Source organism: Peromyscus eremicus, chromosome X (genome assembly GCF_949786415.1).
Source record: "Peromyscus eremicus chromosome X, PerEre_H2_v1, whole genome shotgun sequence".
Taxonomy (NCBI): Eukaryota; Metazoa; Chordata; class Mammalia; order Rodentia; family Cricetidae; genus Peromyscus; species Peromyscus eremicus.
This window is the reverse complement of record NC_081439.1, coordinates 975818-1002739: the sequence shown is the minus strand read 5'-3', so window position 1 is coordinate 1002739 and position 26922 is coordinate 975818. Positions and strand designations below refer to the sequence as shown.

Genomic DNA, 26922 nt, shown 5'->3' with positions numbered 1-26922 from the left:
TAATACATATGTAATTGAAAGCAGAGAAAAGAGGAAGGAACAAAAGATGTGTTTGAAAATAAAGTGACAGGCAAGTGATTCTATAAAAATTCATTGCAGGGAACCAAACTACAGGCCCAGAGAGCAGAATAAGCACCAAAGGAACCTATACCCAGGCATAGGAAAGTGAAATAAACAAGATTAATGACAGAAAAAATGGAGAGAGTCTAGAGGGAGGAAAATAAACCCTCAGAATTCTTTTTGAAAATAATTCAAACAAAAGTATGGGATAAAATATTTAAAGAGACAAAAAAAGAGAAATGTGGTGGTTTCAATAGGTATGGCCCCTATAGACTCATGTGCTTGAATGCTTAGCCCATAGGGAATGGCACTATTAGGAGGTGTAGCCTTCTTGGGGTAGGCGTGGTGGTGTTGGAGGAAGCGTGTCACTGTGGGGGTGGGCTTTGAGGTCTCATATGCTCAAGCTATGCTCAGTGTTGGACCCAGTCTCCTTCTGTTGCCTGAGGATCAAGATGTAGAACTCTCAGCTCCTTCTCCAGCACCATGTCTGCCTGCATGCCGCCATGACTAAACCTCTGAAACTGTAAGCCAGCCCCAATTAAATGTTTCCTTTGTAAGAGTTACTATGGTCATGGTGTCTCTTCACAGCAATAGAAATCCTAACTAAGACAAGAAGTATAAATAGACTGAGATAAAAAATGCACTGATGGGTTCTGGGGATGGAGCTCAGTGGCAAAGCACTTGTCTAGCATGCACATGGCCCTGGGTTCCATCTGTTAGCACCACAAAAGTCAAACAAAAAAACCACCAAAGGAATTTATTGCAACAAATGGTAAGAAGTTCCTCAGATATAAGGAACCTAATATATTTTTGAAACTGAGATCTACATAAAAAATGGAAGAATGTAAAAATAAAATGTTTTAGTATTTCTTGCATTATGTATTCAAATTAATTTTATGTCAGTGTTTCATACAGAGGTGCCTCTAGATGCTTTGGGGAGGGAAATGAAAATTTCAAGAAAATTAACAAACCAAACAAAATAGATAAAAGGAAAAGTGAAAGGGAATTAAGTGGCTTTGGTTGGACATGTAGCTCAGTGGTAAAGTGCTTGCACACATGTGCAATGCCTGGAGTTCCATACTCATTTCCACAGTGAGGAAAAAGAGAAATTGATTACCATGTGCATTTTCCCCTCCTCTGCATGGTGTATCAAATAGAGGAGAAATAAAGTCACTGAGAATTAGAAATGGCTGCAGTGTCAGCTAAACAATGAGCAAACAGTAAATGCATAAGTTGCTAATCAGTAGGAAGGCCAAGAAGAAGATGGGCATATGAGGAAAAGCTTGAGAGGTAAGAAACACCTCTGAAGAAGGACATTTGACCAGCAGCCTGAGTGACAATACAAATTGTACCTTAGAACCACAGTATCTTTGGCAGGTGTAGCAATGTCAAGGCTGCAGAACTCCTGTGTTCTGCTCATCTCACCACTAAGTGGTATGTCTGGACTGGGGCCGAAGATTTCTAGCCACATTTGAAAGACATTGTTTTCTTCCATAAAGACTTCCTCATGTTTTCATTTAGATAGTTAGCCAACATTTTAATTTTCCAAATTAATTCAACATTTAGTTTTAATAATACAGTTCATACTTAAAAGGCAAAGGCTTGCCTTTACAACAAATAGTCCCACAGTGAGTTTTCCTGTTTGCTCTCAATGGACATAATCACTGTCTTGAATCTCAAGATCACCATTTCTTTTAAAATATAACTTTATTGCAAGTAGATGCATTTCTAAATAGTATGTTCTTTAAGTGGCTTTCACTTTTTTCCATTTTAAATTATGTATGTGTATGTGTGCATGCACATACATGTGCACATGCAGATGCTGGGGTGCACATGTAACAGTCAGAGGACTATTTGTGGGAATTGGTTCTCTTTTTTCCCAAGTTCATGGGACCTGGTGATTGAACTCAGGTTATCAGATTTGGTGACAGGTACCTTTACCCACTGAGCTATCTTGCTAGCCCCCAGTGGCTTTTAATTTTATGAAAGTCATGGTAATATCTTTTTCTGAAAGTCCCTCTTGTCTCCAGAACTTGAACTTTTGCCAGATCTTGCAACCAAGTTGCAAAGAGACCACTTAAAACTATGTACTCAATCTGTTTTGGTGTGGGATGGTCTTTCTGTACACTGAATATGTGTTGCTATGATTGGTTAATAAGGAAGCTGCTATGGCCTATCGCAAGGCAGAATAGAGCCAGGCAGGGAATCCAAGCAAAGAGACAAAGAGAATAAGGCAGAGTCAGAGGAGGCATTGAGCACTGTTTGGGGGAGCAAGATGTAATGGAACACAGGTAATGCCACAAAGCCACTTGGCAAAGCATAGATTAATAGAAATGGGTTAATTTAAGATGAAAGAGCTAGCTAGCAAGAATCCTGAGCAATAGACCAAACAGTTTGTAAATAATATTAAGCCTCTGGGTGATTATTTTAAAAGTAGCTGTGGGACTGTGGGTGGGAGAGATTCATCTGGACCATGGGGCTGGGTGGGACACAGAAACTTCCGGCTATGCTATTTCCCTACTGTGTATATTCAATCTGCTTAAGTTTATCTTGCCTTTAAGAAAACGTTGTAACCAGTCTCACTTTGCCTTGAACTTCCTTTCCGTCTTGGTTAGTTTTTGTCAACCTGACAGTAGCTAGGGTCTTCTCCAAAGAGGAAACGTCAACTGAGGAAATGCCCCCATCAGATTGGTATGTAGTGAAACCTATGGAACATTTTCTTGATTGATGTGGGTGTGCCAAACACACTGTGGGCAGTGCCATTCCTGGGCAGGTGGTCCTGAGGTTTATAAGAAAGCAAACTGAGCAAACCTGGAGAAGCAAGCTAGTAAGCAGCACTCCTCTATGGCCTCTAGTTCAGATACCTGCCTCCAGGTTCCTGCCTTGAGTCCCTGCCCTGACTTCTCTCCAAGATGGACTATTAAGATCTAAACTAAAATAAACCCTTTCCTCCCCAAGTTGCCTTTGCTTATGGTGTTTATCATAGCGACAGAAACCTAACTAGGGCACTATGTAATCAGAGTTTTACAACATAAGCTAAATGTATGGCTTTAATCTTAAACTATGTATTCTTCCATATCCCTGATCCAGAATTTTTTTTTTTTTTTTGTGTGTGTGTGTGTAATCACTTGGTGAAAGTAGCCAGAAGATTGAAAGCAACTTTAAACTAATATCTATCATAAATGTTGGAAGCAACATATAGAAAGTTTGATAATACCTGTTTGTGGTTCTGAGTGCTATTCTTGGTCAATTGGCATCAGGAAAGTAACTTCCTGACTTGTAAAACTCAAAGATCTTTGTAAATTCCCTTCACATACCATATTTTCTGGGCCATTCAATAAATATAGAGCAAAGCCTTTTGTTAGGTATAGACAATAGGGACAGATACACATCACACACATACATGCACACACACTCATACACGACAGGCAGACAACAGACAGAACACAGAACTCAAAGTACAGACAGATGGAAGACACATAGATCTAAACTACCTTAACTTCAAGACTCTCTATTATTTAATGTAGTATTAATGCAAAATGTGTTATGCTTTATATAATCACTGAGAAGTATTGTTTAATATTATTCTAGTTTGTTCATTTTGATTCATGTTAAACTTACATTGTTTTTAGATTTTTGTTTTTCAAAAAAGAATAGTATTGTACTTCAGTGCATAATTTCTGTACAACTGAGTATTAAAACAAGTACATAAAAACATAGTATTTCATCTGCAATACATGATGACCTGCTTACAGACTTATTCATAGATGAGCTTCTGAATAAGCAATAAGGAGACTTCCTATAGGCTGGAGAGGTCTCCCAGTGGTTAGGAACACTGGGCCCAGGTTTGATTCCTAGCATACACAAGGTGGTTCAATGAGACTACATGGAAAATGAAAAGAAACAAAAATTAAAAAAATGAATAATGTTACAATCTGACAATATTAACATAACTAGAGAGTACTTTACTTGTACTATTACATTTTCAATAACTAAAAATAAATGGAGCCCCCATGGTACTGGACTAGGCCCTCTGGATAGGCGAAATAGTTGTTGAGCTTGGCAGTGGGATTGGTTTCAAGTTTGGCATTATAATCAGAGAAAATATATGAAATGATCTTGTTTTATAATGTTTTATGATCCCTGGTATTTCCTATCTTGCAAAGTGTTCAGTGGGCTCTTGAAAAAAACATGCATTTCAATGCTGCATTCCTACACCCCTGGTACTAAGGAGGGTGAGGTAGGGTTATGAATTCAAGGCTAGTTTCCACTAATAGAGTTTGAGGCAAGCATGGGCTAATTAATGAAATTCTCCTGTCTCAGAAAAACAAACATTAGTGCCTTGCTAGAAATAGCTGAGCATATAAAAAAAATCCATTTTCTGTCAGCAGAGTAAGCATTTTGCAAATTCTATCTTAAATACATATTTTAAACTTGTCAAAATCTCTCACATTTTCTGTTCCATTAGGCCACCTTTGCTTAATCTTTTACAAAAGAAAGGGCATTTCTTGAAGCCTTTTTGTTGTGGTTGTTATGTTTCTGTTGAGGATTCTGTATAAATTTCTCCAGCATCTTTAGGTGATATTTGGAAGTGAAAAAGAAAATTCAGAGAACTCACCAATGCATTGTTTCTCATGTTGCATATAAATTATCCACTATTTTTTTCTACTTTTTAGAAATACCTATTTGTTATTGCCGTGTTATGTCATCATCGCTCCCTACTGCATCTTGGTCTCTTTCAAATTCACCCATTTCTGTTGTCTATTTTCTTTTTTTTTTTGAGATTTATTTTTATTTTATGTGTATGGGTATTTTGCCTGCATATATCTCTGTACACCACATGCATAGGCAGTGCCTGAAAAGGATAGAAGATGACTTAGATTCCCTGGAACTGGAGTTAGAAACAGTTGTTAGCCACCATGTGGGTGCTGAGAACCAAACCTGGGTTTCCTGGAAGAGCAGTCAGTGCTTTTAACTGCTGAGCCATCTCTCTCTCCATCTCCTTGTCTTTTCTTCTTCTTCTTCTTCTTCTTCTTCTTCTTCTTCTTCTTCTTCTTCTTCTTCTTCTTCTTCTTCTTCTCCTCCTCCTCCTCCTCCTCCTCCTCCTCCTCCTCCTCCTTCTCTCTCTCTCTCTCTCTCTCTCTCTCTCTCTCTCTCTCTCTCTCTCTCTCTCTCTGGGTTTTGATTTTTCAAACTCTCTGGGTTTTGTCTGTATATGTAGCCCTGGCTGTCCTGGAACTCACAATGTAGATCAGGCTAGCCTCGAACTCACAGAGATCTGCATGCCTCTGCCTCCTGAGTGCTGAGCTTAGAGGCTTGTGCCACTACACCCAGCTGTGAATGTGAACTTTGAAGTAAGGTAGACTGGGTGTAACTTGTAATCACTAACCTTCTGTTTCTGCACATAGAAAGTACAGAAACAAGAATTATTAATATGTAGATGAAAGGTTTTGTGCAAATTATAAGACATCTACCTGCCTTTGCATATTAATGGGTCCTTATACAGGGTAATTAGTCTTTATCTGGAAAGCTTGGGATCAGAAATGTTTTGTGTTTTGTGTTTCTTTTTCAGATTTTGGACCATTTCCATTTAACATGAAGAGATATAATGAGGCTGAGATCCAAATCCATAATTGAACTTTTTATGTTTCATCTCCACCTTACAGCTTAACTTGAAGGTAATTTATGTAATATTTTTTGCAACCTTGTTTTGACTGTGATCCTTCACAGTTAAATGTGGAATTTTACATCTCCATATCATGTCAATGTTTAAAACGTTTTGGGTTTTATTAAATTTGAGACTTTGAGATTCAGAATGCTCAACCTGTATAAGAGTACCTGCTGATATGTGCTCTATTTTCATTGTGCCAGTCTTATGCTAAGTGCCTCATAAACATCATTTCATTTTAATTTTCACAGCTACTTGAGATAGTTTTTATTCATTTAAAAGTAAAACTCAAGAAACATTTTTATAATATCATGCCTAAATATTGTAAAGCTAAAATTTAAATTTTTATTAATCTTATTAGAAATCTCGCATATTTCCTCATATTCTACTTTCAATCAATATTTCTGGGACTTTGTCTACTGTGGGTGTCCAGTAGATACTGTAAAGTATCCAGTGGATTGAACTGTACTTTGGCACTATCATATATTTAGTAGCAGATGTTGTGTGATTCTGATAATTTGTACACTGTCTTTTCAGGTATCTTTGAGTATCTGTGGAGTCCCAATGAGAAATCCCATAGCAAAGACTGTGGGATCTTCCTTCTGACCCTAGAAGAGCCTGTTAAGTCTACAGACTTCAACAGAATTGGAGAACCTGAACAGAGCAGAGTTACCAACAAGAGAGCCTAGGGATAGCATTGACATGGTGGCCACCCAAGACCCTCCTCAGCCAGCGAGACATGGCAAGGCCTATGAGGTGAGGGGAAAAGAAAAGAGATCGAGGGGGTAGGATTTTGTTTATCCTGAACTTCTGAGGCTTAAAGAAAAACATAATTTTATGTGCATGTCCCCCAACCCTGATACAATTTTCACAGCCATTTGAAGCTACATTCTAGTAGGGTGTACATGAAGCTATAACGAAACCTTTTTTTTTTTTGGTTTTTCGAGACAGGGTTTCTCTGTAGCTTTGCGCCTTTTCCTGGAACTCACTTGGTAGCCCAGGCTGGCCTCGAACTCACAGAGATCCACCTGGCTCTGCCTCCCGAGTGCTGGGATTAAAGGCGTGCGCCACCACCGCCCGGCTATAACGAAACCTTTTAAAGAACACTTTATTATTTTAAGTGTGTGGATGTTGGGCCTGGATGTATGCCTGTGTACAACATGAACACAGTGCCCATAGAGAACATAAAAGGTCATTAGATCTCCTGAGACTGGAGTTACTGTTCGTTAGCTGTCATATGGATGCTGGAAATCAAACCCAGTTCCTCTGGGAAGCAGCTAGATGCTCTTAACTACTGAGGCATCTCTCCAGCTCCTACCCTATTATTTTAATTTTTTTTTTAAATTTTAAGATAGGGTCTTGCTAAGTTACCTCGACTGGCCTTAGACTTGTAACCCTTTTAGCTTTCTGGGATTATAGGTACGTACTACCCTATCTGGCACCTTTCTATCTCTTATTTTCCTTCAAATTAATTAAAAAAACACTTTTTCTTCTAAATCTGTTGTACATCATTAATACTATTATAATTTTTGTTCAAATAACTTAAAATTTTTAGAACATCCCCACAAACACCCCACTATTACTATTTTATAGTTGCAGTGACAGTATCTTATTACTTAGAGAGTATTAGTAACAGTTTAATTTTTTTTAGAAAGGGTCTTACTATGCAGCCTTTGCTGCCCTGGAACTTGCTATATAGATCAGGCTGGCCTGTAACTCACAAAGATTCACCTTCCTCTTCCCCATGAGTACTGAGATTAATGGTGTATGCTACCATGCCTAACTAATAGTTTAATTTTAAATTTAATGTTTTAGTAATATAGACAAAAAGTTTGAAAAGTACAAATCTATACAGTCAAAGTTCTCTTATCCATTTTTCTCCTATATGCTCAGCTTTCTCTAACACATATAAAATTGCTTCATTTTCTCTGGGCTGTATTTATTTATTTATCTGCCTATTTGTCTATCTGTCTGATTGTCTGTCTGTCTATCTATCTATCTATCTACCTATCCATCCATCCATCCACCCACCTATCTATTTTTTACAACCCTGTAGATGTAATTCAGTGTAGATGTAGCCAACGGTTTTATCAGACAGAAGACACAGAGCCGATTCAGAGAAGGAAGCCAAGAGCCTCACCCTTTCTGATTCAGGGATCCTCCTCAGCCAAGAGAGCTCTCCGAAAGAGGAGCCCTCCTTCCTGTGTGTCTGTCTCTATAGTCTCTCTGTTCTGGCTTCTGATTGGTTGTAAACCCAATCATGTGACTGCCTCGTCAGTGCCTGTATGTACCGCCCTCCAGGTCCTTAAAGGCGTACACCACCACTGCCACGCACTTGCTATGGCTCTAATAGCTCTGACCCCAGGCAACTTTATTTATTAACATACCACCACATTTCCCCTTTTCTAATTTAATAAAAAGAAAAAAAAAGAAAAAGGTTATAACTAACAAAAGAAAAACTACATACAAAAGTACAATAACTATATACAATGTCTAAATAATTTCTAGTCCATTTGTATTTGACAAATTCAGAGAAAATAATTTCATTATTTATCTTATTTTGTTGAGTCCAAAATGTATCTAATTCACTTTCTATCCTAATTAATCTTCAACTATAACTAACTAATCTTCAACTATAACTAAATTTCAACTATAACTAACTAATCTTCAACTATAACTAACTAACTTTCATTTCTTTATATCCTAATAGTTGGTGATAATAACATTCAAGGATCAGAAAATTGCATTGTTAAATGAACGGTATAAGTACAATTAGAAATATACATATAGCATTTTCTAACAATATCAATTCCAATATATATAACTTGTATACAGTATAAAACAATCCAATCCAATGTAAAATACTTAAAACTAGTAATTGTCTTTTTCTTCTTCTTTCTTTTTTTTTTTTAAATAAGAACCTTAAATCTAATCTCCTTTGCTTAGCCTTTTTCCTAACCCTTGACAACAACTTGTAACCAACCCCTTAAACAACGAAAATTATCCCAGACCCAAAACCCATTAAAAAGATCAAAAAACCACCTGCCCCACACCACCTCTTTGGGAATGTGGGCGTCGTATTCTTAAAATTGCTTCCTACTGGGTATGGGCGAAGTTATCTTTATCCTGAAAGAAAAATTTTAGGTTAATTGTCAAATTCTAGGAAAGGTAACCATATCCTTCATTATCCAGTCTGTGTATAATGCCAAAGTTCAGGGTTCATCTCAAGTCCTTATTCAAGTAGTCTTTGAGACTGGATCATCTCAGCTAGTCATCTCAAAATTACTCTGAGCACCTTGTAGTTCAAAGCTGATCAGTTGTCTCATTTGTCCAGTGTTCTTCAGATTCCTTAACCTCCATTCTCCTAAAAGACAAAAACGAAAACCTTTCCCCAAGACTAATTTTTGGGGATGTTCCTTTTTGGCAAGTTACTATCTGATTAAATGAAAAGACATGTGTTACTGGTATAAGTTAGTTTAAATCGGATGTTCATGTTGGTTGATGAACTATCACCTCCTCTAATTAAGAGGTTTCTCTTGTTCAAATCGAACCTTTATCAATTTTGATGGTACCCACAACTTATCTTCTCCTGTAGAAACAAAAGCAAAACCTCGTCCCCAACGTAACACATACCCTGGTTTCCATTCTGAGGTCAGCACATCCTTAAAGTGTATAGGCTGATTTAATTCTGTAGTTTTTTCTATTATCCAATGTCTCTCTGCAGCTGTTGTTCCTTTCTCATTGGCATTAAGAAAATTCAAAGTTAATAGAGCATTATGCAGTCTGTTTCTGGGGGTTTTTGTTACCACTTTCTGTTTATTTAGCATATCCTTTAGAGTTCTGTTTGATCTTTCTATAACTGCTTGACCTGTAGGATTATGTGGTATGCCTGTAGTATGCTTTATATTGTAATAAGCAAAAAACTTCGATAATTTTGGTCTTTGTTCATTAATAGAATTTTGCCAAAAATTTTTCTTTATGTTTTCTCCTGAATTTTCTATTCTCTCTGTTTCATCATCCTGACCAGCATGACTTATTCCAATAGGCATTTGGTTATTTAATTGCTCTGAGTAGGGGTTTCCTCTATGACTGCAGGAAAGGTTTGAACTGGATTTGCTATTGGGGCCTGCATGAGGCCCCTCTGGGAGTTTCCCGAAGACTGAGGCAAAGGATTACTCTGTCTGTCCCTTGTTGATCTACATTCGTTGGTCCAGTGTTTTCCCTTACCACACCTTCTGCATACTCCAGAAGGAAGGGGCATTCTGTTGCCATTGTTCCTTGAGGAAACATTGTTTCTAGGAATGACCTGTTTACAGTCCCTTTTCAAATGTCCTTGCCTTCCACATCCAAAACATCTAACATTCCTCAAACCTCTTGAAATTGCTTCTCCTACCCACGTATCATCATGCTCATGAGTTTCAACATTAACCGTGTCTCTAATCCAATCTTCCAAAGGTGCAGATCTTGCCTTTAACGGCCTGATTATTGTTTTGCATGCTGCATTGGCATTCTCAAAGACCAAAGTTTCAATTATTATCTTACCAGCTTCTGAATCCGGGACCATTCTCTTTACTGCTAAAGCCAGTCTTTGTAAAAAGTCTGTGAAAGATTCTTTTGGGCCTTGTACAACCTTTGTAAATGACTCAGTTTTTTTTTCCTGGTTCCTCAACTCTGTCCCATGCATTCAAGGCTGCTGTTCGACATAAAATTAGGGTTTGGACATCATATAAACATTGTGCTGGTGCTGAAGCATATTGACCTTCTCCCATAAGCTGATCCTGGCAGACTTGTATTCCTTTATCCCTCCACTGTTTTTCTATGTTTTTAGCTTCATCCTTGAACCAAGTTAGCCACTGAAGCCTTTGACTGGGTTCCAGAACAGCTTGTGCCAGCTCCCGCCAATCCTGTGGTACAATCCTATTATATGTTGACCAAGAGTTTTAACATTTGCTTTACATATGGGGAATGCATGCCATAAGATACTATTGCCTCCTTAAACCTTCGTAAATCTAACATTTCGATTGGAGCCCAAATGTTTTGTGTAGTCATTTGATCAGGCAACTGCTGTACGGTTACTGGACAAACTAAGGGTGACTGTGTGAAAACAGGCTTTCTTTCTGTAACCCTATGATCCAATCTTGAAGCAACTTCACTGTTAGTTTCTTCTGTCTGAGTTTTTACAAGTGTATCAAGTTTCTAAAGCTGTCACCCTGGCACTTAAATTGACTATCTTCTTAAATAGTAAAATAAGAATAAATATAGTAATAAAATGCATAATTCTATCAACATTAATCTTCTCATATAACTGTTCCATTGTTAGACTGTCTAAAATTGCAAACAAAGCCCAATTTTCTTCTAATGAACACAGAAAACCCATTCTCTTTTTTTTTTTTAAATGTGGAAAAAATTTTCTCTTTAAATAGTTTCCTTTAAAATATTGGATAACCAAGTCCTCGTAGAACAGTACAAATCCAAGGGAATTTCAAAACAGCCACCTAGTGTCCGAGGTGTGAATCCAGCTTAGCAGTTAAACGGTTTTTAACGGATTCTTGTCACGTTGGGCGCCAAATGTAGATGTAATTCAGTGTAGATGTAGCCAATGGTTTTATCAGACAGAAGACACAGAGCCGATTCAGAGAAGAAAGCCAAGAGGTCAGAGCCAAGAGCCTCACCCTTCCTGATTCAGGGATCCTCCTCAGCCAAGAGAGCTCTCCGAAAGAGAGACCTTCCTTCTGTGTGTCTGTCTCTATAGTCTCTCTGTTCTGGCTTCTGATTGGTTGTAAACCCAATCAGTGACTGCCTTGTCAGTGCCTGTATGTACCGCCCTCCAGGTCCTTAAAGGCGTACACCACCACTGCCACGCACTTGCTATGGCTCTAATAGCTCTGACCCCAGGCAACTTTATTTATTAACATACCACCACACAACCCAACCACTGTTTCCCCTCCTTCCTCTCCTCCTTGTCCCCCCCTACACTTTCCTTCTGTGCCTCTCCCTCCTCATCCAGTCCTCCTGTTTCTTTTCAGAGAAGGACGGGACTCCCATGGATATCAACAAAACATGGCATATCAAGGTGAAGACTGGACAAGGCACCCCAGTATGAGGATAAGGGTCCTAAAAGCCAGCAAATGAATTAGAGACAGCCCCTGCTCCCACTGTTAGGAGTCCCACAAGAAGACCAAGCTACACAACTGTAACACACATGCAGAGGGCCTAGGTCAGTCCCATGCAGGCTCTGTCAGTTCAGTCTCTGTCAGCCCCTATGAGCCCAAGTTAGTTGATTCTCTGGGTTTTCTTGTGTCCTTGACCTCTTCTGGTGCTGTGGGATGTCCTGTATGCTGTAAATATATGTTGCTATGATTGATTGATAAATAGAATGCTGATTGGCCAGTAGCCAGGCAGGAAGGATAGTGTAGGTGGGACAAGAAGGAGGAGAATGCTGGGAGGTAGAAGGCTGAGGCAGGGAGACGCTGACAGCCACCATGAGGAGAATCATGATGTAAGATACCGGTAAGCCATGAGCCACATGGCAAGGTATAGATTTATAGAAATGAGTTAATTTAAGATATAAGAACAGATAGCAAGCACCCTGCCACGGCCATACAGTTTATAAGTAATATAAGTCTCTGTGTGTTTACTTGGGGGACATGAGTGGGAGAGATTTGTCCTGACTATGGGCCAGGCAGGACCAGGAAACTTCAGCTACAAATGGCCCCCAATGGGTTGGCAAGAGTTTCCACCTAAAACCTGAGAAAAGAGATTCTAAAACGGAGCTAAAAACAGCTTCCTAGTTGTCTCTCTCAAGTTAGTGGCAGCCTGCGGGTTTGAGCTACTCTATGGCAGGTTCAAGGCTTGTGGGCATGACCTACGCAATGTTATACAGAGGTGTCTCCAAGTTGTGCACTATGCTGTGTGTTGGATATAGTTTTTGCTAGTTTCAAAAAAAAAAGAGGTTTCTGGGCTACACGCTGCTAGTTGGAATCATAGACCCACTGCTTCCCAGAGTCTGTGGGAGCATGGTTTCCAGAGCTGCCAGTAAACCACCACCATGTTGAAAAGCTGAGGTGGGTGGAGCCAGCAGCCATAGCTGACGTTTCAGTCTTAGAATGCTGCAGTTTAAAGCAATAGATTCACAATAAGACAGATTGAGATGGGATAAACCTCTAAACAGTTTACAATGTATGTAAAAATGTATGTAGGCTTGAAAGAGAAAAAAATGCAGTTATATAAAGAAATAGATAGTTTTTAAAAATAAAGTCTTTAAAAAGACAGTAAAAGTAGTATAAAAAATAAGCCACGTAAAGATGGATATTACACAGAGAATCTGGATTGTATTGTCTTTGGAATTTTTAACAGCAGAAACTCATTTGATTGTAAAAGCTATTGAGCTAAGCCAATATGTATATTTTAAAGATACTTTGACTTCAAAATTTGCATCTAAGGATAGGTTGCTTTGGAAAGGAGGCTCTGCTTTTGTTTCCACAGAAAGCAAGAGGCTATGGATTTGTTCCAGATTAAGATACATCAGGTTTGACCAGCCAAGACCCCCTGAAAAGTCTCCGATGACACCATGGCCCAGATGATCCAACATCCAAAATGGTTTGAAGGCAACTGGCTCAGACAATACACCCTCATGGACTACTCCATAATCCTAAAATTTTCTTTGTGTCCCCATAAGATACAGTGCCCTCATCCAGCAGGAAGTAGTATGAGAAGATACATCCAAATTCCCAAATATACCAAGTTGGCTTTGGAGATGGAATTGGCTCACTCCTTCTCTAAACCCAAGCATATTGCTAAAACAAAAGGTTGAGAGATTTTTCTGTCCCATATCAGAAGAGCCCTCTGGTGTGGAACAGAGCAAAACCAGTATTTTTATTTAAAAGCAGGTTGATTATAAATGTAATCGCTTTCTAAAGAAGAAAAGGGGATAGTTTAGATATGATAGGATGAAGGGGTAAATTATTGAACCTACTTTTAAAGAACAATTTGTTTAAAATGTTTTACATTGCTATAGATTTTAGTTTATTGACACAAATTTAGAGTCGATTTTGTTCTACTATATATATGTTTCTACTCTTATTTAAGGTGCTATGCTTATGTAACTCATTTAGATTGTAATGGATAATTAAGAAATACAGATTAATAATTAGTCTTCTATGATAGTCAAAGTTATAGTCATATTAAGTTTTCAAGGTATACATAGATATAATTCATTTAGGTAGGTAATCTTCAAACACTTCAAAGACCTACAGAATATGGCATTTAAAATATTTTAAAAATTTAGACTTTCTGGACAGTGAGACATGTCTGCTTCTAGCAGCACCAATTTACTTCAGAGAGGAGGATGGGCATTGAAGACACTCTATATGGAGTTTATCTTCACCTTGCCAAAAATAGCCATTTAGGCAAGAAACTGTTCTTGCCTGGACTGCTTGATCGACTGGACATGCAGGACCCATAGGAAAGTGAACACTGAACTTTGCTTGGCAAAATGGTCCTTCAGGTTCCTGCTTCTCGGAGGAAACTGCCAGACATTCTACAGGACACAAAGAGAAGTGACTGAGAGACTCTAGCCCAATGGGCTGAAGACAGATGCCCCAACTTTACAGAAGAACTTTGGATGACTATCTAGGCTGCCAGCTGTCTCTGTCTACTCTTGCAATACTCTTGAAAGTTGCTTGCATCCTTCTTCCGTTTCTCAGGTAATATTATATTCTTCTGAGGTCTTTGATGTAGTTGAAGACTAGATGGTTATAATTTCCTTAGTTATGATAAAAGATAAGTTAGATATGAAATCTTAGACTCACAAATATAGGATAGATAGGATATCTTCTTTAATTCTGCCAAATACAAATAGACTAGATATTATAAATAGACTAGATATTGTAACTGTAATTCTTGCTTGATAATTGTTTTGTTATATGTAATTTTACTATGTGAAAGTTAAAATCTTCCCTTTTGAAAAAACAGAAAAGGGGAAGTAAGTGCTGTGGGATGTCCTATATGCTGTAAATATATGTTACTATGATTGATTGATAAATAGAATGCTGATTGGCCAGTAGCCAGGCAGGAAGGATAGTGTAGGTGGGACAAGAAGGAGGAGAATGCTGGGAGGTGGAAGGCTGAGGCAGGGAGACGCTGACAGCCACCATGAGGAGAATCATGATGTAAGATACCGGTAAGCCATGAGCCACATGGCAAGGTATAGATTTATAGAAATGAGTTAATTTAAGATATAAGAACAGATAGCAAGCACCCTGCCACGGCCATACAGTTTATAAGTAATATAAGTCTCTGTGTGTTTACTTGGGGGACATGAGTGGGAGAGATTTGTCCTTTCTGCTGGCAGGCCAGGACACAGTAAAACTTCAGCTACATTCTGGCTCCTACAATCTTTTTTTCCTTCTTTTCTGCAGGATTCCCAGAACACCTAATGTTTGGCTGTGGGTCTGCATCTGTTTCCATCAGTTGCTGGATGAAGCCTCTCTGATGACAATTGGGCTAGCCACCAATCTATGAGTAGAGCAGAATATCATTGGGAATCATTTCATTGATTTCTTTTCTTTGCCAGGCATGTTTGATTCTATCCTAGGTCTCTGGGCTATCTACCCCCTGGGTCCTGGCCCTCCAGGCAGTGTCAGGGGTGGGCTCCCACTCATGGCATGGGTCTTAAGCTGGACCAATCATTAGTTGTCCACTCCCACAATTTCTGTGTCACCTATACCCTAGCACATCTTGTACACAAGACAGATTGTAGGTTGAAGGTTATGTAGCTGGTTTGGTGTCCCAATCTCTCTACTAGAAGTCTTGCTTGGTTACAATAGATGACCAGTTCAGGCTCCATATCCCTCATTGCTAGCCATATCGCCTATTCCTAGGAGTCTTAGCTAGGGATCACCTTCATAGATTCCTGGAAATTTCCATTGCACTAGGTTTCTAGCTTGTCCCCGAGATGTCCCTCAATTCCAGTTGTCTTTCTCAGTACTCTCTCCGTTCATCTTTCCCTGACCTGATCCCTCCTGTTCCTGTCCTATCCCACCCTCTCCTCCACCTGCAATATCTCCCTTTCCCAGGGAGATTCGTATGTCCCCCCTTGAGCACTCCTTGTTACTTAGCCTCTCTGGGTCTGTGGATTGAAGCATGGTTATCCTTTACTTTACAGCTAATATTCACTTATGAGTGAGTACAGGTTTGTCGTTCTGGGTCTGGGTTACCTCACTCAGGGTGATTTTTATCTAGTTCCATCTGTTTGTCTACAGATTTCCTGATGTCATTGTTTTTAACAGTTGAGTAATACTCTAGTGTGTACATGTACCACATTTTCTTTATCCATTCTTTGGTTGAGGGACATCTAGGTGGTTTCCAGTTTCTAGATATTAGGAATAAAGCTGCTATGAGCATAGTTGAGCAAGTGTCTTTGTGATAGAATGAAGTATCCTTTGGGTATATGCCCAAGAGTAGTATAGCTGGGTCTTGAGGTACATCGATTCCCAATTTTCTGAGAAACTGCCATATTGATTTCCATAGTGGATGTACAAGTTGGCACTCCCTCCAGCCATGGAGGAGTGTTCACCTTGCTCTACATCCTCTACAGCATGAGTTGTCACTTGTGTTTTTGATTTTAGCTATTCTGACAGGTGTAAGATGGAATCTCAGAGTCGTTTTGATTTGCATTTCCCTGATAGCTAAGGATGTTGAATATTTCTTTATGTGTTTCTTAACCATTTGAGATTCCTCTATTGAGAATTCTTTGTTTAGATCTTTGTTTACATCATTTTTAATTGGATTATTTGGTTTGTTGATGTCTAGTTTCTTGAGTTCTTTATATATTTGGAAGTTAGCCCTCTGTCAGATGTGGGGTTGGTGAAGATCTTTTCCCATTCTATAAGCTGCTGTTTTGGTCTGTTGATGGTGTCCTATGTCCTTTACTTTACAGTAGCTTTCCAGTCTCATGAGGTCCCATTTATTAATTGTTGATCTTAGTGCCTGTGCTATTGGTATTTTGTTCAAGAAGTTGTCTTTTTTGCCAATGTGTTCAAGGCTATTCCCCACTTTCTCTTCTATCATGTTCAGTGTATCTGGTTTTATGTTGAGGTCTTTGGTACATTTGTGTTTGAATTTTATGCAGGGTGATAGATATGGATCTATTTGCATTCTTCTACATTCTGACATCAACTTAGTCCAGCACCATTTGTTGAAGATGCTTTCTTTTTTCCATTGTATAATTTTGGCTTCTTTGTCAAAAATCAGGTGTCCACAGGTGTGTGAATTTATGTCTCGGTCTTCAATTTAATTCCATTGATCCACCTATCTTTTTATGCCAATACCATGCAGTTTTTATTACTATAGCTCTGTAGTAGAGCTTGAAATCAGGGATGGTGATACCTCTGGAAGTTCTTTTATTGTACAGGATGGTTTGAGCTATCCTGGGATTTTGTATTTCCATATGAAATTGACATTAGTGAATGTTGAAAGCTCTGAGATGGGGCTAGACATGTGATGTAGGCAGTTTTTCAGGAGCAAATGGGGTCACACTTTATATGAGATCCCCAAAATAACACATTTTGTTTTGGTTTTTTTTTTTGAGAGTCTCACTATGCAGCTTTGATTGTCCTGGATCTCACTTCGTAGACCAGGCTGGCCTGCAAGTTATAGAGGTCCACCTGCCTCTACCTCCCTAGAGCTGGCATTATACAAACACACTCCATACCCAGCTTCATCACAAAATTGAAGGACTCACAATTGTGCATTGTAATGGCAACTTCTGTATCAGAAACGGTGTCCAGTAATTTGTGTCATGTCTATTTTTACAATGGATGCATTGCCATGTCCAGTGTGATGGATCTGAGCAGGAGTGGTAGGAGGCTGGGCACCTAAGTTTGAATTGGCAGTTTGTTTCCAGTCAGTTTCAATCAAGTAGATCCTTAGTATAGAGACCTATGTGTATGACCCAGAGCATTCAGCTATAGCTGTAATTTGTTTGCATAGTCCATAATACCAATGATGGTGGTCTAATCATATGGTTTTTCAAGTGGGATACTGTACAGTTAGACAATTAGCTCTAACCCAAGGGTCAGAAAAATCAGAAGTCTAAGCTCTGATATCATTTTAGGGTTAAGCCTCCCTTCTCTGATCCCTGGCTCTGAGCTGTGTGTTGACCCTGGGAAAATACCTTCTAAGCAGTTGCTTTTGAGGCACAGAGGATCTTTTCAGTTTAGGCTTTTTTTCTTCAAATGAATTTGGATCTTGTTTGAACGTTCTAGCATGGGAGTACAGCTACTCACCTATCCTTGACCAAAGACTGCTCCTCCTCTATTCAGGGAAGGTTGTTCTATTCAACCGAGTGTGTAGCTTCAGGAGGGACATACATGGAGTGATGAGGGTGGAAGGGGATATCTGCATAGCCAGCCAGATCAGCGAAATCAACCCTGGCGATCAATGGGGTTACAGATGTCAGCCAGATTGCCCTCACATCTGAATTTGGATCTTTACAAGATGGAACTTTCAAGGATTGGGATTTTACCCTCAAGACACCATTCCTATTTGTCCTAGTGCGAATAGCAGGTTTCTCTTCAGTGGTGCTGATCTCTTAAGAATGACAACTGCTTTCTCATCACCAGTTGAATGCTCTCCTGTCCTGAAAATTTCTCTATCAAACAAATTAATCCATTACCTGTAAATCCAACTTTACTCAAGTTCTCAGTACATGGGCAAAATAAAACTAGATTCTTGGCCAAAATATCACATACATGGCCCTTAGCCCAGTTCTTGATAGTCTTTGTTCCTCTTTGAAATCTCATGAGTTGGGCCTACCTCTGCAGCATGAATCTAACTCAGTGTTTTCATCATTGGGCTCCCATCAGAATAGCTCATTAAGTTTTTTTTCTGAATACTAGGGGTTTTCTAGCCTAAACATCTCTCTCTCTCTCTCTTTAAGGTGGGAGTCTCATTATGTAGCCCTGGCTGTCCTGGAACTCACAGGGATCCACCTCCAGAGTGTTAGGATTAAAGACATGCACAAAACTTCCAAACTCTTGCACATTCTTTCTGCAAACAAGTTGCAAAAGTCTATGAATTGCAGGTCAAGTTTATTTCAGCAGTGGTCCCAGTTCTTAGTATCTATTTTCTGTTATTGCCATTCTTCTGTTAAGCCCATTCAGTAAAGTTTTTGTTTCAGATTGTTCTTCTTAGTTCTAGACTTTTCATTTGGTTGTTTTTTGGTTTTTCGAGACAGGGTTTCTCTGTGTAGCTTTGCGCCTTTCCTGGAACTCACTTGGTAGCCCAGGCTGGCCTCGAACTCACAGAGATCCGCCTGGCTCTGCCTCCCGAGTGCTGGGATTAAAGGCGTGCGCCACCACCGCCCGGCTCATTTGGTTGTTTTATGGTGTATACATCTTAGGCAAGCTATCCTGTTTTCATTATGAACAATTTTTTTATAAAAATATATGAAATAACTATGGATAGCATTTTAAAATACTTTTCTGCCAATGCTGGCATTTAGGTCACCTCAGATCAGTCTTTGATAGCATTTTCTGTTGAATTTTTATTTCTACACATCTTTTGTTTTGTTCTGTGTTATTTTCGATTTTATATTAGTTGTTATACAAGTAGTTGGATTCCATTTAATTCCTCTGATTATTGCTCTTTTTTGTTATGTATAATGAAGTGTGCACTTGGCTAGAATTAAACTAGAAACTGTCTCCTTTGTGGTATTTGATAGGTCAAATTTCAGTTCATATAAATAATCAACTAGAGATTTGAACAGTGTTAACTTACAGAATTTAGAATTCATATTTCCCTGGATGCCTCTCTGCATTCCCCTTTAATTTTTCAGTGGTAATGAAGAGTGGAAAAATCCTTTTAACCGGGCCTGGTGACAAAGGCCTGTAACCCCAGCTACTGTGTTGTCTGGGGCAGAAAAGGTCAGAAGTTCAGGGCCTGCCTGGGCAACAGAATGAGTTCAAGGACAGCTATGGAGACTTAAAAGAGATCCTGACTCAAAGTAAAAAGAGGGCTAGGAATATAGCTCAGTGTTAGAATGTTTTTCATTACATTCACAAGGCCCAGGTCTAATCCCTACTATGAGCAAACAAGGAAATTCCACTCTTTTTTAAGTCAATAAAACTTTCCCTCCCTCCCTCCCTCCTTCCCTCCCTCCCTCCCACCCTCCCTCCCTCCCTCCCTTCTTTCTTTCCTTCCTTTTTTATAATTTAGTTAGTCTACATACCACTGACTGGGCTTGTTTACAAACAAACTTACCATCCCTTCTTTTAAGTATTAATTCTCTTCTAGTAGATAGCTGATTTGAATCATTCCTCAGTATACTGGATGATTTTTTTTGGACAGGGTCTCACTATGTAGCCCAGGCTAGCTTCAAACATGAGATTCTCTTGACTCAGCCTTACAAATGTTGGAATTACAGTCATGCATGTCCATGCCTTGCTTAGTTGTCTTCTTTGTTTTGTTTTGCTTTGTTTTGTTTTTTGAGACAGGGTTTCTCTGTGTAGCTTTGCGCCTTTTCCTGGAACTCACTTGGTAGCCCAGGCTGGCCTCGAACTCACAGAGATCCGCCTGGCTCTGCCTCCCAAGTGCTGGGATTAAAGGTGTGCGCCACCACCGCCCGGCTAAATCTATATTTTTAATTTAAGGCTGTATATATTCTCTTTTCCCTTTCAAGCCTATGCACATCTTTTATTTTTATTTATTTATTTATTATTTTAAAAAATGATTTATTTATTTTATGTGCATTGATATTTTGCCTGCATGTATGTCTGTTGATGTCAGATCCCCTGGAGGTAGTTATATTATAGGCAGTTGTAAACTACCATGTGGGTGCTGGGAATTGAACCCAGGTCCTCTGGAAAAATAGCCAGTGCTCTTAATCCCTGAGCCATCTCTCCAGCCCCTATGCACATCTTTTAAACACACTGTGACCTGTTTAGAGGCCTTTCTGTCTGAATCTGTTTTTATTGTGTATCTTTATCTTTTTTTTTAATTTTTATTTTGCAATACAATTCAGTTCTACATATCAGCCATGGATTCCCTTATTCTCCCCCTCCCGCCCCCCTCACCTTCCCCCCAGCCCAACCCCATTCCCACCTCCTCCAGGGCAAAGCCTCCCCCGCGGACTGAGATCAACCTGGTAGACTCAGTCCAGGTAGGTCTAGTCCCCTCCTCCCAGCCAAGCGACCCAGCATAGGCCCCAGGTTTCAAACAGCCAACTCATGCAATGAGCACAGGACCCAGTCCCACTGCCTGGATGCCTCCCAAACAGATCAGGCCAATCAACTGTCTTACCCACTCAGAGGGCCTGATCCAGCTGGTGACCCCTCAGCCATTGGTTCATATTTCATGTGTTTCCGTTCGTTTGGCTATTTGTTCCTGTGCTTTATCCAACCTTGGTCTCAACAATTCTTGCTCATATAAACCCTCCTCATTCTCGCTAATTGGACTCCCAGAGATCCACCCGGGGCCTAGTCATGGATCTCTGCATCCAGATCCCTCAGTAGTTGGATGGGGTTTCTAGCATGACAATTAGGGTGTTTGGCCATCCCATCACCAGAGTAGGTCAGTTCGGGCTGTCTCTTGACCATTGCCAGCAGTCTGTTGTGGGGGTATCTTTGTGGATTTCTGTGGGCCTCTCTAGCACTTTGCTTCTTCCTATTCTCATGTGGTCTTCATTTACCATGGCCTCCTATTCCTTGTTCTCCCTCTCTGTTGTTGATCCAGCTGGGATCTCCCGCTCCCCCAAGCTCTCTTTCCCTCGACCCTTGCCCTTACTACCCCCACTCATGTCCAGGCTGTTCATGTAGATCTCATTCCATTTCTCTGTCATTGGGCGATCCCCGTGTCTTTCTTGGGGTCCTGTTTTCCAGGTAGCCTCCCTGGTGATGTGAGTAGCAGTCCAGTCATCCTTGTTCCACATCTAATATCCTGCTATGAGTGAGTGCATGCCATGTTTGTCTTTCTGAGTCTGGGTTACCTCACTCAGGATGATTTTTTCTAGATCCATCCATTTGTCTACAAACCTCATGATGTCATTGTTTTTCTCTGCTGAGTAGTATTCCATTGTGTATATGTACCACATTTTGTTTATCCATTCTACTCGCAGAGAAAAACAAAATGTGGTATCTTTATCTTTTTTATTGTGTATCCTTATTCTATGAGCAAAGGCTAAATCCGCCATGCAGTGTGCTGCAAGGCTTGGAGACACCTCTATGTACTGTGGTGGGAATCCGCTACGCTGTAGCTCAAACATGCATGCTGCAGCCAAAGGAAGAGACATGAGCTATGAAGCTGCTCTTGGCTCTGTTTTTGTGTATCTTGAACCCTTTCTTTTAAGCTTTTTCAGGCTTTATGCGAATGTATGTGCATCAAGTTGGAGTGCTATATGTAAACAGGAGCTTTTCTCTATCACACCCCATCCTGTAGCTGCTTCCCAAATTATCACACAGAGGCTTATATTAATTATAAATGTTTGGCCAGTGGCTCAGGCTTATTATGAACTAGCTCTTACATTTAAATTAACACATTCCTATGAATCTATTTATTGCCACGTGGTCCATGGTTTACCTATCCTTCAGCATCCTGCTTCTTGCAGGCAAACACTCATACACATAAAATAAAAATGAATAAATCTTTAAAAATAAGCAAAAAATTTTAAAATCAATGTCAAATCTTGTACAGAATTATTTTTAAATACTAATTTAAAGACTAAATCTCATACATCAAAAATAGCAGAAATTTATGATTAGATGATTGTGTTCAACATGTTATTATACATGTGTATTTAATGGGCACACTATATTGTATGCTACAATGTGTAACAGGAATCTTAAAAGTTCTTGTTAATAAAAACAAATCTGGGCCAGGTATTGGGGTGAAATGCTGGATGGTCAGAGAGACAGAACAAGCCACAGCTAACCTCACCTGGCCAACTTCTCAGCTGATCTTGTTTCCTCAGACTGGAAGCCTCTGTGTCCTCATATCCGAATGGTTCTCAGCTGAACTGTGCTGCTCAAAACCTAAAACCTTCACCAGCCAAATGCTTCTAGTTTCTGGTCCTCACGCCTTGTATACCTTTCTGCTTTCTACCACCACTCTCTGGGATTAAAGGCTCGCTTTCTGGGATTAAAGGCGTGTGTCACCATGCCTGGCCATTTCCAATGTGGCCTTGAACTCACAGAGATCCAGACGGATTTCTACTTCTGGAGTGCTAGGATTAAAGGTGTGAGTGCCACCATTTTCTAGCCTTTGTATCTAGTGGCTGTTCTGTCTCTGACCCCAGATAAGTTTATTAGGGTGCACAATATTTTGGGGAACACAATACCACCACAACAATGTCCTCTGTCTTTTAACTATTCTACTGTGTTGATAATGTTGTCTTGAACAGGATTATGTTGTTATAGGTCCCAGTGTCATTTGAAGATGTGGCAGTAGATTTCAGTAGAGAGGAATGGCAGCAATTGGACTCTTCTCAAAGATGCCTATACCAGGATGTAATGCTGGAGAACTACAGCCACCTGCTCTCAGTGGGTAAGCCCAGCTGTCCTATTGTATTTTGAGAAGCTTGCTGTGGGTTAAATTGTCTCCAGAGAAAATAATTGCAGAAGAGAGGGAAGAAAGATTGTAAGAGCCTGAGGTGATAGCTTACTACATGAAAGCAGAATTTTCTGGATTCAGCAGGGAAATTGCACATATGAACTCATGGTGATTGTGACATCATGCACAAGAAATTGAAAGTTCAAGTCCTACAAAATCTCAGCATGGAGAAGGGGGAGTGGTCATGAAGTCATACCCTTAGCTGAGGTTCTTTTGGTAATTGATAGCTGCTTGGAGAAGGAGAGTCAGTTTTCTTAAAGTGTGTGGACCCTGGTAGGTAGATCAAGTTCCAGTGGAAAGCTACATACCTTAGAGTATATGGATGGCCCAAACTGGACTTCATATTTTTTAAGAAGAGAACACAAAGTTGGGTGTACAAGGATGGCAAGGGGAGAAGTCTGGTAGAAGTTGGGGTAGGGGAGTGAATATGACCATAAATATATTATGCTAAATTCTAAAAGAATTAATCTTTAAAAAGAAAAGAAAGACTTAAAAGTAATGAAAAAGAAAATATATTAAAGTCCTAACCCTCAGTATCTCAGAATACAACCATATTTGGAATTAAATTCTTTATGGAAGTAATTAAGCTAGAATATGGTAATTAAGGTGGGTCTTAATCTGACATAACTTGTCTTTAAATTATTTATTTGTTATTACTTTGTGTATGTGCATGATCAGTGTGGGGCACACATGCAACAATGTGTTTGTGGAGGTCACATAACAACTTCATTGGACTGATTCTTTCCTTCCACCTTTATGTGGGTTCTGGGAATTGAACTCAGGTCACCAGGCTCAGGACAGTTGAAGTATCTTGTACATCCTGAATCTCTGTTTTCTTCATTAAAAAAATGGAAATTTGGATGCACTGATACTATTTACACAGTGGGAGGAGAATGTGAAGACATGAGAAGATGACTTGGAATTGGAAGGAAACATTAAAAATTTTTTATAATTTATTTATTTTTATTTTATGTGCATTGTTTCTATGTCTTTGTGAAAGTGTCAGATCTTGAAGTTGCAGACAGTTGTTAGTTGCTATGTAAGTACTGGGAATTGAACTCGGGTCCTCTGCAAGAGCAGTAAGTGCTCTCAATCACTGAGCCATCTCTCCAGCCCTGGAAGGATAAATTTTTAAGCCAAGAAATATCTGAGGCCATCAGAAGCTTAGGGAGAAACATTCTTCATTGCCTTATCTAGCCCCTTTAATGAGCATGGGCCTGCATATGACACCTTAATTTTGGACTTCTAATCTCCAGAACTGTACGATAATAAATATTCTGAACCTTCTAGTTTGTGATGCTTTGTTACAGAAACCCCAGGAAATTAATACAATTTTTCTTATTTGGAAATAGAGTACTACTTTTAAAAATCCCTAGCATGAAAGGGTGGCTGGTGTGAGGGTGCAGAAGGTATTTGTGCTTCCCATATAAGTCTGATAACCTGAACTTAATCTCTGGATCCCGTGGTTGATAGAGGACTGATTCCTGGATGTTGTCCTCTGATCTCTATACATATGCTGTGGCATACATAGACTCTGTCTGTCTGTCTGTCTCTCTCTCTCCCTCTCTGTCTCTGTCTCTCTCTCACACACACACTAGAATATAAAAGGGATTTTGGATAGTTATAATGGGTTGAGGGTGGAAAGGTTTTAAGATACTTGACATAAAAAGCATAGTTTTAGAGGTGTGGTGGCACATGCCTTTAATTGCAGCACTGGGGAGACCAAAGCAGGTGGATGGATCTCTGGAAGTTTGTGGTGAGCCTGATCTACATGGCAAGTTCCAGGACAGCCAGGGATAGATAGTGAGACACTGTCTCAAAAAGAAGCATAGGTTTATTTGAAGAATGTTATAGGTGAAGTGTCAGAATATGGAGCATGTTAATACAAATGGGAGGAAAGCAAATCCTTGTTGTAAAGTCACAAAGATCATGGTGAGCTTATATTCTTTCAGCTTAAAAGTAGTACTTATAAGTAATGAACTTTAATATTTATTTGGGGAATTTCTAAACATTGTAGAAAGCACAGCATGATTTATCCTTTCTGCTTATCATATAATGTGAGAGGAAAGAAGTATATCTTAAAAGGAATTCTTAGAGGAAAAAAGTATAATTTGAGGATTCTGAAAATGTTCATTATCTTAGTTACTTTTCAATCACTGTGATAAGACCAACGTAACTTATAGAGGAAAAAGTTTATTGGGGCTTACAATTTCAGAGGGTGAATCCATGACTATCATGGTGGGGATCAATAGGCAGGCAGGCATGGTACTGGAGCCATAGCTGAGATCTCACATTTCGAGGCAACAGCCACAAGGCAGAGAAAGACACTTGGAAAAGAGCCAATCTTTTGAAACCTTAGAGCCCATTCCCAGTGATATACTTCCTAATCCTTCCCAAACAGTCTCACCAACTGGAGACTAAGTACTCGAACATATGAGCCTCTGGAGGCCATTCTCATTCAAACCACCAGATGCAGCCTATCTATATTGCAAAAATTGAGAAAATATACTCTGGTAAGAACATATTACTCAAGAGATTTGGTGTTTGACTTTTGGATATAGTCAACTATTTCAGTAGAGACATTGACAGCTTGAGCTGAAGGGGACAGAGATGGGAGAAAATGAATTAAGGTCTTCTGAGGTTCCATGGGCAAGAAGGAGTGTTATGCTATTTGAATGTGAGTATGTGTTATCCTTAAAGAAAAGAGAAGGACATTATGAATGGTTCAGAAGTCAGCAGGAGTAAAGCTGCTACCATAAACCCTGAGGGCACAGGTTATGGAAACCACCTTCTTTGTTTCAGAGGGAAGGGCCACTCTTTGTTTGCAGGGCCAAGAGGTTAGGGCTACCACTGAAAGCAAAGTGTGTGAGAATGCCATTTCTAAATTGAGGTTGTTCCTCTTAACAGTTTTGCATGCTCTTGAATTATCTCTTTACCATTCCCTTCTGGTACTTGGATATCAATTTTGCAATAATATTTAGCCTTAGATAGAGTTTACCGTTAGCTTTGGACTGTATTTTTAAAAATAATGTCAGATGTCCTGGAACGGGAGCTACAGACAGTTGTGAGCTGCCATGTGGGTGCTGGGAATTGAACCTGGGTCCTCTAGAAGAACAGCCAGTGCTCTTAACCTCTGAGCTATCTCTCCAGCCCCCTGAGCTACATTTTCAAGCAATACAACTTCACTAAGACCCAAGTTCAGTACTCTAGGAGTTGCTGTGGTCTTCACAAGCTAGGCCTGAGTCAAAGGGACTTGCGTGCCCTAGAGGTGGCACTAGGAGTGGTTCTTTTGTATGCCATATTTCCAGTGCCCCACTTAAGGACAAGGATTCAGCACCGGGCTATTCTGTGTTTAGTTGCCATATTGAGGAAATTCTTACTAAATGTCTTTTTTTCCACTCTCAATATTCATATTCATGATATTTAATCTTCATTGTCCACTTGACTGGATGGATTTAGACTCAACCAAAAGATTGGTGAAATACATCTATCTCTGGGTGTGTCTGTGAGGGTCTTTTCAAAGAGTTAAATTAAGTAAGATAGGAAGACCCACCCTAAGTATGGGTTGGTACCATTTGTTGGGCTGGAAG

General features: G+C 39.6%; 1 protein-coding gene across 1 annotated transcript in view; it reads left to right on the top strand.

Annotated features, from left to right (window-relative positions):
* The window catches only part of Znf81 (zinc finger protein 81), a 99692-nt gene that overhangs the window by 35220 nt on the left and 37550 nt on the right, over window positions 1-26922 (top strand). The window contains 3 exon segments of the mRNA XM_059249976.1: window positions 5633-5738; window positions 6266-6484; window positions 23140-23266. Coding sequence (XP_059105959.1) covers window positions 6431-6484; window positions 23140-23266 — 181 coding nt within the window. The 5' untranslated portion in view covers window positions 5633-5738; window positions 6266-6430.